The sequence below is a fragment of the Carettochelys insculpta genome, chromosome 20 (assembly GCF_033958435.1).
Source record: "Carettochelys insculpta isolate YL-2023 chromosome 20, ASM3395843v1, whole genome shotgun sequence".
Classification (NCBI taxonomy): Eukaryota; Metazoa; Chordata; order Testudines; family Carettochelyidae; genus Carettochelys; species Carettochelys insculpta.
In genome coordinates this window covers 7,518,423-7,536,092 of record NC_134156.1, presented here as the reverse complement: position 1 = coordinate 7,536,092, position 17,670 = coordinate 7,518,423, and the positions used below count along the sequence as shown (strand labels likewise).

General features: G+C 49.8%; 1 protein-coding gene across 1 annotated transcript; it reads right to left on the bottom strand.

The window, feature by feature from the left end:
- Positions 1 to 6,357: 6,357 nt before the first annotated feature.
- On the bottom strand, positions 6,358 to 17,572 carry FOXJ1 (forkhead box J1). The gene is made up of 3 exons (XM_075014482.1): positions 17,372 to 17,572; positions 15,654 to 16,242; positions 6,358 to 10,302 (listed from the first exon to the last, which is right to left on the bottom strand). Exons 2-3 carry the CDS (start codon positions 16,185 to 16,187, stop codon positions 9,487 to 9,489), a joined length of 1,350 nt encoding a protein of 449 aa, XP_074870583.1. The 5' UTR covers positions 16,188 to 16,242; positions 17,372 to 17,572; the 3' UTR covers positions 6,358 to 9,486.
- Positions 17,573 to 17,670: the final 98 nt, after the last annotated feature.

Sequence of the window (17,670 nt, the reverse complement as noted above, 5' to 3'; positions counted from 1 at the left end):
TTGTGTTGTAGGTTTCACAGCTGAACTGGATGTGGTTTCAGATTTTGCCTGGTGCTCCCCCATCTCTCTTCCCCGCTTTTAAAGGTCCCCAGTACCTACGGGAGCGAAACCCTGGTCACCCCTTGAAATTCTCCACATCCATGCAAAACGCTTATCTGTTCCGAGGGGGCTTGAACAAGGAGGTTGCCTTCGGCAAAGCTAAAAGGGGGCTGCTTCACCAGGCCCTGTGCCTAACAGCCTGGCTGAGAACAGGGAGCAGTCAACACCCAGAAGTCATTCCGCTGCTACCCCCAGATGCATAAGAAACAGTCAAAGCTGGACTCTTGTTATTTGCTGTCTGGGTTTTAACCCTTTGAGTGTCATGCTTTCAACCATTTCTCCACAACAAGAACTAGACACTCACTGTGAAACACACAAACCAGTAACAGAGAGGAAGCCGTGCTAGTCTGCATACTATCAAAACAAAAAAGCAGTAAAGTAGCACTTTGAAGACTAACAAAATCATTTATTAGGTGATGAGCTTTTGTGGGACAGACCCACTTCTTCAGACCATAGCTAGACCAGAACAGCCTCAATATTTTTGGTTCCCTATGCCTTAAATATTGAGGCTGTTCTGGTCTGGCTCTGGTCTGAAGCAGTGGGTCTGTACCATGAAAGCTCATCACCTAATAAATTATTTTGCTAGTTTTCAAAGTGCTACTTTACTGCTTTTTTGTTTTGACACAAACCAATGTTTTTAATCCTTTTTGAGAAAGGAACCCTTTAAAAATACCCCCGGGTTCTCTCACGTACCCCGAAGGGTGTATGTACCACCTGTTGAGAAACATGGTCCTAAGGCAATCTGAGGTTTCAAAACAAGTGCCATTCAGCCTTTCCAGATGACTGTGCCCTTTGCAAGAGTCTGATTTGTTTTGCATATCACCAAGTTACACCTCACTTAAAAAGTACTTACAAAAACATGCAAAAATATCACATTCGACTACTACTGAAAACCTGCTGACTTTCGACCATCGCGTTATCAAATACGTGGATTGAAGTGGAAATATTGTACTTACATTTCAGCATAAGACATATGCAGCAGTTGAAACCGTCATTGTCTGAAAGAACTTTTAGATTGTACTGACTTTACCAGTGTTTTTATGCAGCCTCCTGTAAACTAGGCAAATATCTAAATGAGTTGCTGTATCCCCTGGAAGACCTCAGTGTACCCACAAGCGTACACGTACCCCTGGTTGAGAAACACTGACCCAAACAGTGCTAAAAGAAAGCTGAGAGTCTTACACAGTAACAGGACTCCAGCAGTTTGGGGCTTTAAGGGGAAAAAAAAAACCCAACACCAAATTGCACTTGTCACTGAAACAAAAGCATTGTAAATCAAGCCCCTGTCTGCACTGCCTGAACATTATAGTCCTCTTTGTTCTTAAGAATATGACCAGGCCTTAGCCAAACGCCCACTTTTGCCACTGTGTGCTACAGGCTGAACCTCTGAAATCTGGGACTCTCTGATCTAGTAGAACCATGGATATTGCCAGATCAGAGAGCCCTGGTGGCTAAGAGCGGGGACCAGCTGGCAGTCCAGCGGCCAGGAGCCCAAGATGGGGCTGGGAAGCTGCAGCCAGGCCCATGGCAGGGGCACCAGGGACCGGGAGCCCTGCTGGACTGGGAGTGGAGCCCAGTGGCTGGGGCTAACAACCAGGAGTGGGTGGATGGCCCAGAGGGGAGCCCAGGAGCAGGGGAGCCTTGACTTCCGCTGGTCTTGCAAACTCCCTGGTTTGGGAACACTGAGGTCTCAAGGGTGCAGGACCGGGGAGGTGCAGTCTGTAGTTAGCAGCTGCCCTCAGTCCCACCACAGGGGACCCCCATGTATGCAGTTCTTATCAGGGCTGCTCTAGGCCTCTTGGTTCCTACTTTGGCACAGGGAAGTGGATTTAAAGACCTCTCAAGGTCCCATCCAATCTGAAACAGACAGAGGGCTGTAGGGGCCTGATCTGGTGGGTGAACTGCTGTCCCACGCTCAGGACAACCTTCACCTCCTCTCCTCCAGCATCCAACCCAGGCACAGCTCAGATCTGCCCCATCCCCACCCAGCCACCTACCTTCGATGCTGGTTTTGATCCTGCTGCATGGGGAACCAGCTGCTGCCAATGGCCCGCAGGCTCCGCCCTGCCCCGTCAGAGGAAGGCTGCCTGGTGTAGCAGCTGCTACCGCTCCTCAGGGCTCTGTTCAGCCATTGATGGTAGCGGGGCAGGAGCCGGGGCAGCCGCCCTGCTGCGCTGTGCGTGATGGGTGCTGCCCAGGCGCCGGCTCTGCACAGAGCGCTAGTGCCAGAGACCCAATAAACGGTGGCAGAGGGAGCTAATCCGCCGCCACGCTGCTAAATGGCACTGCCCCTGCTTCTCTGCACCCCATATATCTTCTTCAGGAGCCAGGAGCAGCAATTTTGCAAGGGAGATGTAACAAGACCCTGGCATTAAAGTACAAAGCAGATTGCAGTTGCCTTTGGATTTTCATTGTGTTCTGGATGTGGGGAGGGAGGTCCCCTACCCTATCAGAGCCCTCAGCATCCCCTCGACCTGCTTTTCCACCCCTGTGCTTGAGCCCACGGGTACCCAACACCTGCCCTCTGCTCAGGGTGGGTTGCCTGGGGCCCCTTCGGAGACCCACTGGACTGCAGGGTCCACCTAAGCAACTGGTACCAGTGCTGGCTGTAAGCTGAGTGCTGACAGGAGAAGTCAGAGCGCCCCCCCGCCACCCACAGGGGACAGCAGGCATTTCTCTTGGTGCACATCCACACCTGCCTTGGTGCATGTAGCAAAATTTATTCTGCCCATGAATGGCAAAAATGAGAGGGCCCACTGGGCCCCACCAGTCCAAGAATAGTGTCCTGGGCTGACCGGCTGGGCCTCCCCCTTCCCCCCGGCCCTTTCGCTGCTGCTTTTCTCTTCGTCACAGCTGGGCTGATGCAGCTGCTCAGCGTTGTTTTCAACCAAGGTGCTTGTTCGCCTCAAGCAGGGCTCGTGTCACCCTCCTCCTGGCTGGATTCCCACTGCTCTTTGGGGACGCATTAACCTGGGCAAGACTAAAACAGGGGCTGTGGATCAATTCAACCTGGGCCGTTTCCCTCCCTATTGCTGTCCTCCTCTGTCCCTTCCTCATCCCCACCAGGTGCCGGGCTGAGCTCCCTCAGTAACCTGCCTCTGTGCACCTTGGAGGTCAGGACAAGTTCAGCCTCCCCCTTTTTGCAAATATTCACCTCTAACATCCTGGTGGAGCCAATTGCTTAGCAGCATAATTAACCTCAAGTGGTTTCATCTGCTACCATCTCCTCTGCGCTGTTTCTCCCGCCCTCCCTTGCTGGTGGACTCCTTCCCTGAGTTGCTGGGGTTTTGCTTCTGCTCTGGCTGGCTTTGAGAGACAGGGTTTCCCACCAGAAACCACCCTTGGAACAGGCAGTTGCTTCTGAGGAGCCCTCAGCCTGCTGCCCCACTTCCAGCCAGTTAATGTCTGGAGATGGGGGGAGTTAAATGCTCCATTCCTTGTCCTGGCAAACCAAAGTGGGGTGGGAGGAAACCTCAAAGAGAACGGGCCCCTTGCATTAAGTTGAACGTCAGGAGCTCCCAGGGGGCCGCAACGGCACCGAGAGAAGACACACGGAACTTGATAAGGAGGTATAATACCTTCTGGTCTGAACTATTGTTTGTTCAACGTGTTTTTAGCCATATTACTCCCCAAGGGTCTTCCAATTCCCTTGCCAATGAACAGCCACACAACTCTGTACTGTGAGAAGTCTAGATGGAAAAACACCATTACAGCAACCCAAACTGGGCTATCCTGCCGCTCCGTGGGTCTCTAACATGATCCTGGCTGACATCTCTAGGCCTTCCTTTTCTTTAGAGTATTAAAAAAAGGTGCGTATGGGTGAGTCCCTCAGTCAACTGACACAGAGGGATTAGGGTCCACTGCTGCACAACCCGTACGGGTACCTCTCAAACGGCCATGCGTGCAAAACACGAACCAAAACACTCAGGTAAAGGTCTCCTTGGGGTCAGGGGAGGTTCCAGGAGAGGAAGGACTGAGTTAAAGGCCCTCAGGGTTTGTCCCGATGGAAGTTTTGACCATGCACAGACTTAGGGCTCCAGCTCTTCGTGTATGGAACGTTGCTTCTGCTGATCTCCCCAGGAGTGAAAGTTCCCACAGCAGAGCGATGAGGCGGCAGGGTGGGGAGGGTCCATCTCCCATACTAGAGAGATTGCTCCCTGCAGAGGGCCCGTCCCCACCCTCAGACAGCTGCAGCAGCATCTCCTGGGACTTATCCCTGAGGCATACCTGTTTGGGTAGGGTGGACCGTGGCCGTCCCCAGTGCTCTGTTGAGGGTAAGGTCGGCTGGGCCTCCCTGCGCAATGAGTCTTGCTATTAACGCTCCATTGAGCTGAATGAGGCAGTTCACCCTCTACAGAGCTACTACTGCAGGCTCTCTGCAGACTCAGGCACACTGAGGTCGTGTTTCCAAGTCGTTCCTCTCAACTCTGGAGAGCCAGAAACTTACTTTTTAAAAAAAAAAAATTAAAAAAAATTTAGAGCAGCTGGAGGCTTTGGGCTTATTTAATTGGCGGAGGAGAAGAGTGAGGGGCAATTTGATAGCAGCCTTCAGCTTCCTGGAGGGGGCTCTAAAGAGGACAGAGAGAGGCTGTTCTCAGTACAGTGGTCCCTTGAGTTATGGGAGCGTTGTGTTCCCATGCACCCTCGCAAAACTCGCATTTTGTGTAAGTCGGCGGGTGGCTTTTTCCCCAGCAGAATGCACGTTCTGCAGCCGGGGAAGCAGCAGGAACACCTGGAGCTGCTTTTGAAAGGTCAGTCCTGAGGTTGGAGGGGAGGGTTAGGCCTGGCAACGGGTCAGGGCCGTGAGTGAGGCAGGGGGGTTAAGCCTGGAGTGGGTTAGGGCTGCACGGGGGGTGGGGCGGGGGAGTGAACCAGGGCTGCACAACCCTGTGGGGGATTGAGCCGGAGCTGTGAGCAGGGGGGGTTGAACTGGGGCCGGGGAGGGTTGAGCCAGAGCCACACATGCGGGTGCTGAGCCAAAGCAGTGCCTGGCCGGAGGGGGGTTTGAACTGGGGCCGGGGGGCAGGGGTTGAACCGGGGCTGGGGGAGCAGGATTTTGAATTGCGCTTAACTCGCATTAATGCAAGTTAAACACAACTCGAAACCGTGAATTTCAAGGGTTTACTGTAGTGACAGACGGCAGAACAAGGAGCAATGGTCTCAAGTTACAGGGGGAGGTGTCGGTCGGATATTAGGAAAAACTCTTTCACCAGGAGGGTGGTGAAGCACTGGAATGCGTTGCCTAGAAAGATGATGGAATCACCATCCCTGGAGGTTTTTAAGTCCCACCTTGACAAAGCCCTGGCTGGGATGATTTAGTTGGGGTTGATCCTGCTCTGGGCACAGGGCTGGACTGGATGACCTCCTGAGGTCTCTTCCAGCCCTAGGATTCTGTGAGTCCGGTGTAATATGAATCCAGGAACTGGGATATCAGGAATGGCCCTTATATTATTTAAGTCTGAAGCATAATCTGACCATGATGATGGCACCTAGAACAACAGAAACCCATTTTCGGTGGTGACCGTTAGGCTTTAAGAACATAGGAAGGGCCATCCTGAGTTAGCTCAAAGGGCCATCTAGTCCAGTATCCTGTCTTCTGACAGTGGCCAATGCCAGGTGCCTCAGAGGAAACGAACAGAAAAGGTAACCAGCAAATGATCCATCCTCTATGGCCTATTCCCAGCTTCTGGCCAACAAAGGCTAGCAACACCAGCCCTCCTGGTTAATAGCCGCAGATGAACCAGCCCTCCATGAATTTATCTAGTTCTTTTTGGAACCCTGGTATGGTCTTGACAACATCTCATGGCAAGGAGTTCCATTTGGTGACCTCTCGTTCTATGAACCCTAGTTACTGTAGTACAAATATAATAAGAAATAATACGATTGCATTTTCCACCTTGACCCCTTACATTGGTGTCCCTCTCCCAGCCCTGAAAAACCTTATGCCGCCATGAAAGAGAAGAAAGATGCTGCAGCATTTAGGACACATTCCAGATTCAGAAGACCTGAAATGAAGCCTCTGCCCTGCCACAGACCTTCAATTTTACCTTGGACGAGTTACTCAGCCTGGCTACGCCACCTTTCCCAGCTATGCAACAAAGATAACCGTGCTGGCCCACTTCCCAGGAACGCTGTGAGGGGCAACGTATTAAAAGGTTGTGGGAGGCTTCGGCTGCCGTGGCAAAAGGGGTCACAGAGGTACTAGATGGAAGGAGACAATGTCTTAGGGAAACAAGGTGGCCAAACCAGTTTTTCATTTGTCACGTGTTTTTTTAATTGTAAATAGCTCTCCATGAAAAAGGTTAAATTGCACACTTCTCTTTGCAGCTCTTCCAGCATCCGCATGAAACAGCCCCCAAGACAGGAGAAAGAAACGAAAAAATGAAGCATAACACACACCCCCCCGCCCCCCGACGGCTGGACGAGGCCCAGCCTGGTCACAGGTAGCCCTGGAATGGGATGAACGTGAGCAGGTATGTCTCACCCTTCAGAAATGCAGCCGCTCTCACTGCCGTGCATGCGGGTGGAGGACTCCCCCCCGGTTCGTTTTTGGTGGTTGTTCGCTGAGTACTTGAGATCGTTAATATTCCAGCCCCCTCTCCCCATTTTACCGAGCACTAATTTCCACGAGACCCAGGGGAGCACTGCGTAAGCCATGGAGCCTAAGAAAATCCCATGCCAAAAAGTCTCAGAACCAGGTTAAGTGACTTGAGCTTGCAGGGCTCTTGCTGTGGTCTAAAAATTGCAGTGTGGATGGTCAAGGTTGGACCTCCACCCTCCTCAGAGGGTTTCAGAGTCCAGGCTCCCCCCTGCCAGTGAATGTCTACATGGCAGCATTTAGCCCCACAACCTGAGCTCAAGCCAGCGGACCCAGGTCAGCTACAGCCGGGCCGCAGGTTTTGAAGGGAAGTGCAGACGTACCCTAATTGTTCCACCCCCTTCCAGCAGCCACCTGAGTGGGTGGGGTCAGTGGATCAACCTCCTCGACCGCTGTGTCCGTAGCTTCAATGACCTCAGTGGAACTAGGTAAATTCGCATCAGTGAGGAGCGAGCTCTAAGTACCGGGAAAACCCATACGCAATGCATCGCATTTCCGACCTCTGTGCCCTTGACCGCAAGTTAATTCTTTAGTTAATACAAGGGTTTTCTTTTCCAGCATTAAACCAGGCTATTTGCTTAAAAACAAAACCTAGATGCCAACTAAGTTAGTTTGCTCACAGCAAGGTTCCTAAATTCTTACTATAATTTCTAAACAAACAAAAAAAGTTTATAGTTTGCTGGTTTTTTCCCAACAAGTCTAACACACTCCAAAGTAACTTCATTTCTGCTACCTAACTGCTACATTACCTTAACTACATTACTTGTTCTAACAGAGGCTTAGAATCTCATTCTCTAGAGCTTGAATTCAAGTTTTAGCGAGATTTTTTTTTTTTTTTAATGCTTAACTACCACAACAGTTCTTTGCCGCCTATGCCTATTTCACAGACACCTTTCTACACTCCCATGAACAAATCAGTTAGGGGCAGATTGCCAGCTGATAAACCAGCCTAGCTCTTTTGAAGTTAGCAGAGCTATGGTAGATTTCACCAGCTGAGGCTCTTTTCCCAGGTTATAAAAATTCTCAAGAAAGGAGTCACGCACTTTGTTTCTCCTTGCTTTTGCCTTGCCAGACACATAAAAACGCTGTGATATTGTCTAACTGCTTTGGAGAAACCTTTAGCCAGCTGGTATCCCCTTCATACCTTTAGGAGGCAGTCTGGTCACAGGACTGGGAGTGAGGCTCTGTTTTTCGGCCTTGGGCAAATCAGTTAATTGATCCCTGCCTTGTCATCCCCATCTGTAAAGTGGGGATAATAATACTTACCTCGCAGGGATGCTGTGAGAATTAACTTGTTAAACTTTGTGCAGCGGGTTGGAACGGGTAAGTGCTGAGAGTAATTATTGCTTTAGGATGGGAGCAGAGTAAAGGGGAGATATTAAGAAAGGCAGAGAAGGGATTGTAACATCTGCATTCATTCATAACTAATGTCTGGTGCGCACACAGTCTTTGGCCTCTTACTCCCTGACTGAACCCCGGACCCAGATTTCATTTCTGCGTCAGGCCCATACAAGAACATGCCTTTAAACAACCGTCATCCTGCCTGGGAGACCCCAGTGTCACCATTCCAAAAGAAAGCGACAATCGATCATAGCTGCCTCACTGAGGGAGAAGAAAGCTTAGTCCTTAATCACTCTCCTGAATCGTCCCAAAGGCCTTTCAGAGGCTGCCATACAAGTGGACGAAGGGGATGCTTTCAGTTCACAGTTTCAGATCAGTGAAGAGAACATGATTTTGTCAGTCATTCAGAAAGGTAGCAAGTTTACAATAACACAATTCTGGGCCTTACAGCAAATACGGTTGCTCATGACTCGAGGCCAGGAGTTCAGGGCACTCAAATAAGTACGAGCACAATCTGGAGAAAGTAAAATCTCTTCTCCTTCTCTCTTTCGTCTCGATCCTTTTCTTGATCCTTCGAGAAATCCATTGCTTCAGACGTAGGAATTGTCCTTTGCATATTTTGCTACAATAAACACTTGACACGCTTCATTTTTAATTTGCAGAACAATTAACATTAGTCTTTATATAGCACAGAAGAAAAAAGAACATTTCCACTGTTATCCCACCAAAAGATACTCTACTGATTGTGCTAAAAATATAGGTTTCTTTGAATAGATATATATTTGTATATAATAGACTATACAAAAACATCTGAAGAGGCCAACTTGCTGATTCACATCTGATTTTACAGATGTCATCTTCTTCCCTAGCCACAATTCAGAAGGGAGGTTGAATTTATAGAATCCAGAAGGGACTTTTATTTACTGCTACTTAATTATCTCGTATTATACTTGGGAATATCCCTGGACAGAAAAAACAAAACAAACAAAACAAACAAAAAAACCAACAGCAGAGAGACAAATGGAGAAGGAGAAAGAAATTGCACATGGCCTACGATGTCCTAAGTCACCAGAAAATCTCAGCTCTTGCAACTGTTCTCTTATGTCCTAGAGCAAACATAGGCTCCTTCCAGTCCCACAAAATGTAGGATAATCTGCATTTCTTTAAAACATACAGCGTCCAAAATAAGTGGTTATTTCTTCTCTTGGGTCAACCCAAGGGCAGAGACTTCTCCTGGCATGTTGTTTACAGATCTATCCAGGCAAATCTTCTGGGTTTCTTCTGGAGTTTCTCTGACTGATTGTTCTTTGTAGCTGGTAAAAGTCAACGTGTAGGTCTCCATTTCTAGAGAACTTGTCCCTTGTAAGTTCCAGCAGCAATGGGAGTATCTTGCTAATTGAGACAGTCTACCTGGGTTTCACTTGCTCCTTCTCACTGGCAGCAGCCTCTTATAAAAAAGATCCCATACTGCTCCAGTCACTCATCTCTGTTGGCAAAGACGACTCATTGAGGTCAAACAATTGGTCCATGTTGACCGAATGTGAGAGATAATCATTTCTCTCTTCATCCCAGGGATGCTGAAGGAAAGAAGTGGCCATGAAGGTTTCATCAAAGTCCAAGTTGTTCTGGTTGGATTCTGTTAGGACCTGATCCTGTCCAACTGGGCACCATTCCTGCGGACAGTCAATGTGCCTTCCGTGCACAGTCAAGTCCACATCTCTGGTTATTGGGCTAAGAGGAGGTGTGAGTTCCAGATCCTCGAACGTGGCAAAGTCGCTGTTCAAGGTGGTATCAAAGATAGCTTCCCAGTCAAAGTCACCTTTCAACGAGCCAAGCTCTGTCTGTTCCTCCTGGGTGAGCAAGGGGGAGCTGGAGAGGCGAGCCGTCTTGTGCATCCGTTTCGGCAATGGCTGCTTACGTTTGTGGCCCATCTTCCCGTCCGCCGGGTTCCAATTCTGGTCGCTCGTGACCGCCTCAAACTCTTTGAGGAGTTGCTGTGACTCCATGTTGACGTTCAGGACACCGTTGTTGGACCAAGAGGAAACTGCCTGGTTAGCAGCAGTCCCGGGTTCTTGCTGGACCCTGCTGGTGAAGGCCGGGTGGATCTGCACAGGGGGCATCCGGCGCTTCTTGAAAGCCCCATTCATGAGCCTGTCTGCGTATTGGGGGTCGATCTTCCAGAACCCACCTTTCCCCGGTTCGTCCTTCTCTCGTGGCACCTTTATGAAGCACTTGTTCAAGGATAGGTTGTGCCGGATGGAATTCTAAAGCCAAGAGAAAACAGCAAGGTTGGACATTTGCAGCTTTGGAAATGATCCATTACCAAACACAACCCCCCCCTCCCGTGGGGTGAAGCTACTTAAGACCATCAGGGGCCTTCCAACAACCAGGAGACAGAGAGGTCTATCTGAGGAAAACACACCCCAGGACAAATCCTGAGTTGTGCGGAAGATCAGCAACCCCCGTAGCCAGCAGTGGGGTGAGTGCCAGAGGGAAGGCAGCCACCTCCATTTGAATCAGAGGCAAAATAGCTAGAGCCAAGGGGCCTGATCCAGAGCCCACTGCAATCGACGGGAGTCTTTTTTGTTGAATTTGGGAAGGCCGGATGGTGCAGGAGCTGCGCCATTGTCAGCAATGGGGAAATTAGTTAGCAAAAATAGCCAAGTGTAGATCTCCCCTGCTCCCTCTGCTGTCCTTCTGGCACCTAGATCCCACTTAGGCATGCATGCCCCTTCCTCAGGCTTGGTCAGCACTAGGCAGGTAAATCGATGGCAGATACGCAATTCTCGCTATGGCAATTGCGTAGCTAGAATCAACTAATCTGCAATCGACTCACTTGGACGTTCTCACGAAGGAAGGTTGACGGGAGAGTTTCTCCCACGGATCTCCCTTAATCCTCGTGACAGCAAGGAGCATGGGGGTCAACTGCCTCTGATAGGTCGATGTCACGTGTTTCAGCCAGGCACGCAAAATTGAACCCCAGAAGATTGAGCCTGAGCAGGTCGATCTTCCAGTTAAGGTAGATGTGGCCTCAGAAACACACAGGTCCCTGTGCTGGTTACTCCTCCTCTGACCGGGAACTGGTTGACCGTGGTCTGTTGGTGTTGGCCACAGACACCCAGCTGCAATGGGTTTGCACTGCCGTCAATTGGTCCCATTTTGAGCTGAATTTGTTCGCAAGGCTTAGGAAAGCTGGGTAAGAAATCACTGTCCAGCTCCTCCTAAGCCCAAATCAAAACAGCTGCAAAGAAAAGCAGGGCCCTGGGGAGGGGGGAAACGGGACCTTTCTGCGTCCCGTTGAGCTGCTCTGAAAAACATGAATGTCTAGAGTGATGTGCATAATCAGAAAGGAAACTCAGCTATTGGGTAACTAAAGCTGTGTTACACGACACAAAGCCAAGAGGGTGTTAAGAGATTGGATATGGTGAAGGGTTGTTTTTTTTTTTTAATGTTGCCTGGATATCTTTATGCTTATTCATCCATAATCCGTATTGCCAGATAGCAAAAACAAAGCTTGAAAGCCTGGAGCCCTTACAAGAAGAAAAAAAAAAAATCTACAAAAACCAACACCCCTCCTCCAGGCTGAAACCCTCTGGGCAAGTTGGCTGTTCTCCAAGACAGGCAGCAGCTCCCCTAGGAATCTGTCCTTCTCCCCCTGCACATGGGTGGCATGACCTTTTGAGGCTGTCTCCACTTACGGGAATCAGGGTAGAGGGGTTGAGGACACAGCTGCGGTGGTGGGAGAATAGGAAAGAAAGAGGGGGGAAAAAAAACCTAGCAAACATTCCAGACTCCAGGGATTCACAATTTACTGTTTAATGAAATTTTACAAAGGGTCAGACAATTCCAAGCCAAATTCCCCAGCTCACCCGCCTCCAGCCCCAAATTTCATTCAGCCTGGCTTGCTTGCAGTTGATTATTACCCAGCCAGTTAGCATGCTTATCATTCCTCCCTGCAACGAGCAATCCAACCACCTGCATCTTTGCAGCCAGCGACTGAGACCTTAGTTCTTTTAATAAATCCATTTAATTGAAAATAGGGTAATTTGGAGGAGAAGTCAAAACACCAGCACTTGCCTCCTAGTTGACTGCTCTTGGGAATTCCCCACTGACCAAGAACTTGTTGATCTTTCTATAGAACGTAGCCCAACAAGAACTCTCATTTGTGATGGTTCTTTATCTAAGTGGGTTTCTCTCAACTACTGGTGCTCACAACCTCTGGGACTGGTCCACCACTCTATTTTGCCACCATTCGTAGCACTAGAGTGACCAGGCTGGTGCTGATAGATTTTTTTCTCAATTTACACAGTAAGTGAGAGCAGAACCAGGTACTGCTGAAGAGGGTCCCCAAGGCTCCTGGTAGGAATATGCTGGACCAGGTTCATCTCTGGTCACAAAGCCACCTTAAGCCCCCCATCTATAGTGGCTGTGCCTCCCAGTTACTGCTGCCTCCTCCCCTTTCATGGGAAAGGTGCCAGCCTGGAATGGAGATTGAGGAGCTATCACAGACACAAGACGGGGGTTGGAGATGCCCGGGACTCACCCCCATCTAGAGTGGGTGTGGCTGAATCAGAGGCGATGGGCGTCAGTTGAGTTAGTCCTGGTCCCAGGCCTGCTCCAAGGCTAAGAACTGCAGTCTTAGCTAACCTCCTGGGTGGACTCCCTTTGTGGGGCAAATTTTTTTTTTTTTGTTTAAACCCAGAACAATTCTGGCGTCAGCTCCTGAGCCGTAAGGTTTGGTTTTCGTGTTCTAACAGTTCTCTTCCAGTTTTGGGCCCCCCAGTATAAAAAGGATGTGGATGTGCCGGAGCAGGTTCAGTGGAAGGCAACAAAAATGATTAAGGGGCTGGAGCACAAGACCTATGAGAAGAGGCTGAGGGATTTGGGCTTGTTTAGTTTACAGAAGAGAAGACTGAGGGGTGATTTAATAGCAGCCTTCAACTTCCTGAAGGGGAGCTCCAAAGAGGAGGGTGAGAAACTGTTCTCGGTGGTGTCAGATGGCAGAACAAGGAGCAATGGTGTGAAGTTACAGAGGGAGAGGTGTAGGTTGGATACTAGGAAAAACTACTTCACCAGGAGGGTAGTGAAGCATTGGAATGTGTTGCCTAGAGAGGTGGTGGATTCTCCATCCCTCGAGGTTTTCAAGTCCCAGCTGGATAAGGTCCTGACTGGGATGACTTAGATGGGGTTGATCCTGCTTGAAGCAGGGGGCTGGACTAGATGACCTCCTGAGGTCCCTTCCAGCCCTGGGATTCTATGATAAAGTTTGTCCAAGGACGGCTGACAGCCAGCACAAGCTGGCGTGCTAACGGGTCAGCAGACTGCTGAACCACAGAACGTGGCCTCTGCAGCCATTTAATTTCTGCCTGGCCAGTGTTTGCAGCCACGAGAACTCGAATTCAATGGGCCTGATTCACCCCTGTGCTGATGCGGAGCCAGCCTAGACGCTGAAGGGAGCTTGGACCTCCCCAGCTCTGCGGTTGCCGGGGCTGGTGCAGGAGAGGGCAGAGCTCCTTTGGCACTCTGCCAGCAATGGCCCACACGGCTCTCGCTGAAGCCAGGGATTAACCAGGCTCTGGGAACACCCTGGCCACACCTCCTCCCTACCTGTGACGCATCCTTGGCCCGCCCCTGTGGCGGGAGTTCCACTGGGGTTGGGGGGGGGGCCGGGGATGGTGCCACTGTAGATGGAGACGGCCCTTGTATTGAGTACATTCCCTGAGGAGCCTAAGGTGGCTTCGTGACCAGAGATGAACCTGCTCCAGTGATTCCCCTCATGAGCCTTAGGGAGCATCTCCAGGTTAACGCTAAGGCTGCAGCCATCTTAGGGCATGGTTCAGTCTTCAAAGGAGTGCTGGGTGTTATTTATCACCATCACGATGAGCGCCAGCAATCTGGGGAAGTTGTTCCTCCACCAAACAGGGGCAAAAGACGCCTGGGACAAGTTCCTCCATCAGCAGAAGGAACACAGGACAAAGGAACATTGAGGCTCTCGGCTCTCATCAGTGATGAAACCTTTCTCCTACCTCACACCACCAGCCTCTGAAGGATACAAGGCTCTGTGCTGAAGGCCAGGAGGGCACAGCTTTCCAGTGTGCTATAGGCTGGAAAGGACAGTGTTTGCTGATCAGGGATTTTCCACAGGACGGTATTAACCCTTCCCCTAGATCTTTTCCTTTGTGGCAGTAGAAATTGCTGGCTCAATCTGATGAATTCACTAATCCCCCCACAAGGGACTGAAGAAACGACGCCTCAGTCTGAGGGCTGCCGGCGCTGACCTCTGAAGCGAACAAGGATTTGGTGCTAGGGCTGGAGATCCCTCCCAACGGGCGGGGAGGACTTTCAGCTGCTCACAGCAGAATTGGTACCGTTCCGTAGCCTCAAAATGGCTGTGGCCTATCGCCAGATAATGGCCGTCTCCCTGCGGCCAAGAGCTCTCCTGGTCAAAGCTGGCTTTCAAGGCACCACTGGATTTCTAATCACTGGAATGTGGGGGGCCTTGCTGGAGTGGTTGAGCCTGACGCAGAAGCTCAACAACCTCCCTATCCCTTTCCCTCTGTTCCTCTCTTCTGCTCTCTGTGCTCTCAGAGCCAACTTCTCCTCTCCAGTACGCTGGTGCAGCATCCCTGCAGTCTGCTGAGGTAGCAGAGGAGAAGGTTGACCTTTTCTCCCCCATCTCAACCTCTGCCCAGCACCCGTGGCGGGATCATCACTAACTTGACAGGATAAATTCCTGTTTCTGTCAGACTGTGGGCTCATTTACAGAAGCTTCTGTGTGCTACAGCAGGGATGTGCAAAGTGGGGGGGGTGTGAAATTTCATAAGCACGATCGGTTGCAGGGTCTCAGGTTCACCCATCTCATTAAAAATGTTGAAATATGGTCCTGTTTTTGTGTCTGTGTGTTCACACGTATTCACCCACGAATAAAGTTCTTACATTCCACAGCCTTTTTGTCTTACAGGTACGAAAAGTTGTTGTGTTTTTTTTTTGTCAAATGAACACAACTGAAACTGAGGTCAGTTTGGATGACATTAGACAGGTTGCGGGAGGCGCTGCTCATTGCAGGGACAGAAAGCGGGGCCCAACCTAAAACGTCTGCTCAGCCCTGTGCTACAGAATGCTCGTTCAAGGCACAAGGCCTGGGCAGAAAAGACATCAAAAGTCATTAACTGTAACGAACAAAAGCAAGCAAGCAAGACAGAAAGCAAGAAAGAGCTGCTACGAATGCCACCATTAATGCCACCACGGCTGCCAATACCAAAGGACATCAACAGAAGTCTCTCCTTTCTGCACAGCCCTACAGAGTGGGCAGCCCAGTTCCTGCTGCTCCATTCAACACGTGTATGGTGGATGCTAGGTACACAAGGCTGGAGCCCAGGTTGCATTGCTCCTTTCTGTTCTGCTCTGGGCCATCTTGGTGCTGGGGCACCGTCAGGTCTTGTGGAATACCTGACTTCAGCTATTTGCCCAAGATTGTCTACCGGCACCATTACTGCAGTGTTTGATCACCTAGGCAAGTCCACCCTAGCCCCTCCAGCATGCTACACGCGTCTATCTCTAGGGCCAGATGCAAAGAGAGAGAAGGGGAGGGAGGGTGGCTCTCTGGGATCCCTACCTGCCAGGTGGGGTCAGCGTGTCTGAAGTAGCAGAAGTTGTCCGTAATCCATTTGTAAATGGCTGAAAGGGTGATTTTGGTTTTCTTGCTGGCTTCCATGGCCATGCAGATGAGTGTCGCATAGGAGTAAGGGGGCTTCACGTGGGGGTTGGTCTTGTAATCTATGTCTTCCATGGGCTGGGTCTGTATGCCCATCCCCAGGTGAGCAGTCCTGGAGGTGGACGAGGAAATGGGCTTGCCGGGAGTGTGGGGCATCCCAATGCAAGCTGGGTCAGCGGCCAAGGGCGAACATGGCGCTGCAGAGCCAGGGATCTTGTGGTAGCCATGAGGGTCTGAGCTGCTGGGAGAAGAGGAAGTCTTGCCCATGTTGGCATTGATGATGGAAAACTCTTGCAGCCACTGAAGGCTAGTCAGGCTGTCGTCCAGGTTGGCGGAGTCCCCCATGCTGCTTTCCTGCCCTCTTTCTTCCTCTGACTGGAGGTTCAACCAGCTGTCAGCCATGTCTGGGGAGGCCAGAATGGGCAGGTCCAACATTCAGGAGATGTGGGGTGAAACAAGGTGGGGGAGGGGAGGGTGGAAAGGGGCAATCCTGCAAGGACAACATAAAGAGATTCAGGTTCCCCGAAAAACAGGCAGCTAACAATAGCCAACAGGTTTTCCACCTGATGCTCACAAAAGCCTAGCTCCATTGCAGAAGACACTCAAGTCACCCCAGAGATGCCTGAGTCCCTCTTCTCCATCCAACCTCCTCTCCCAGGCAGAGAGAGGTCATTTGTGCCATTCACAGCAAGCTCTCATCTAACTCCCAAGAATCCAAGCAGTTTTGCTATGAACACACTGAACCAGAGACTTGAACCTCCTTCTGGGAGCTAACACTTTTTTCGATGGCCTTTAATACGACCGGGGACAACCCAAAATAAAAGCCTTCCACATTTGTCAAGTATTTGCCCCAAGTATTTCTAAGACTACTAAATGTCATTTGCCCAGTGCATTTAATTTTTCTCTTTATGCAGGGCACTGCCATCTTTGAAACCAGAAATGCATAGCAACCTAAGGGATTTAGGGGCATAACAGCCACTAATTTTCATGGGGGGGTGTCTAATCCCTTTGACTACTTTGGCAGTCATAACAGTGCACTTCTTCCAAAGAGAGAGGCAATCACGATTAGAATACAAATCTTATTTCAGGCCAAAGAGGTGTATAAAATCTCTTCTGTGCCAGGCTACCGGTCAGATGGAATTGTAGATTCTGCTGGTATCTCATTTGAATACCGTAGCCATTAAATAGCTCAGATAAAATGCAGAAGATTTGAGAGTTAAAAAAACAAAAGTGAAACACTCCAACAACCCCCAGCACATAAAGATTTGCAGCAGAATCACCTTGTCTTTGACCATACAGCAATGTGCAAAACTAAAGAAAACATTCGAGATGCTGCTACACCAAACCATTCCCATTTTAGAATACTTTTGTGCAGTGGGAAAAAGAAATGTTTTGTCTAACTACACCTGCACGGAAAAAAAGCCCCCAAAGTATGGCTTAGCTATACATAAACTTTTGAATAAATTCGTCTACTTACGGCCTTGGTTGGGTTGCCCACAAGCCACCATCAGCAGCAGAAAAATAAATCTGCACTTTCCAGTACCCTGTACTGCAGAAATAGTACTAAATGTGCTTACCACAAAAAACGCCAGCTAACTAAATATTTCAGGGCTCCTTACCTGCTCTTTATCAAAGTCGCACAACTTCTAAAGTTCACAGCTCAGCAGGAATGTTCTGGAAAAAAAAAAAAGGGAATTTCTACTTTTCCCCCTCTTGGATAAATTATTACCCAGAGCTCTGCCAGGGCTCCTTTATTGCAGAGCTGCAGTGATTTGTAAGCAGCAGAATGACTGTCATTAAGTAGCTGCTCGAAAAGGCTTCGTTGGCTGCCATGGAGACGCTCCTCCTCTATAAACAGCTTCCATCCCTGCCATTGGTGCACCAATCTCCATGGAGAGCTCGGTCACTCACCCCTTTC

Bases quoted from the DNA above. Each gene is read 5' to 3' on its own strand.
- FOXJ1 (XM_075014482.1), bottom strand. From the start codon at position 16,187: ATGTTGGACCTGCCCATTCTGGCCTCCCCAGACATGGCTGACAGCTGG. The intron at 10,303-15,653 runs GTAGGGATCCCA...TCTTGGCTTTAG, and splicing joins ACGCTGACCCCACCTGGCAG to AATTCCATCCGGCACAACCT.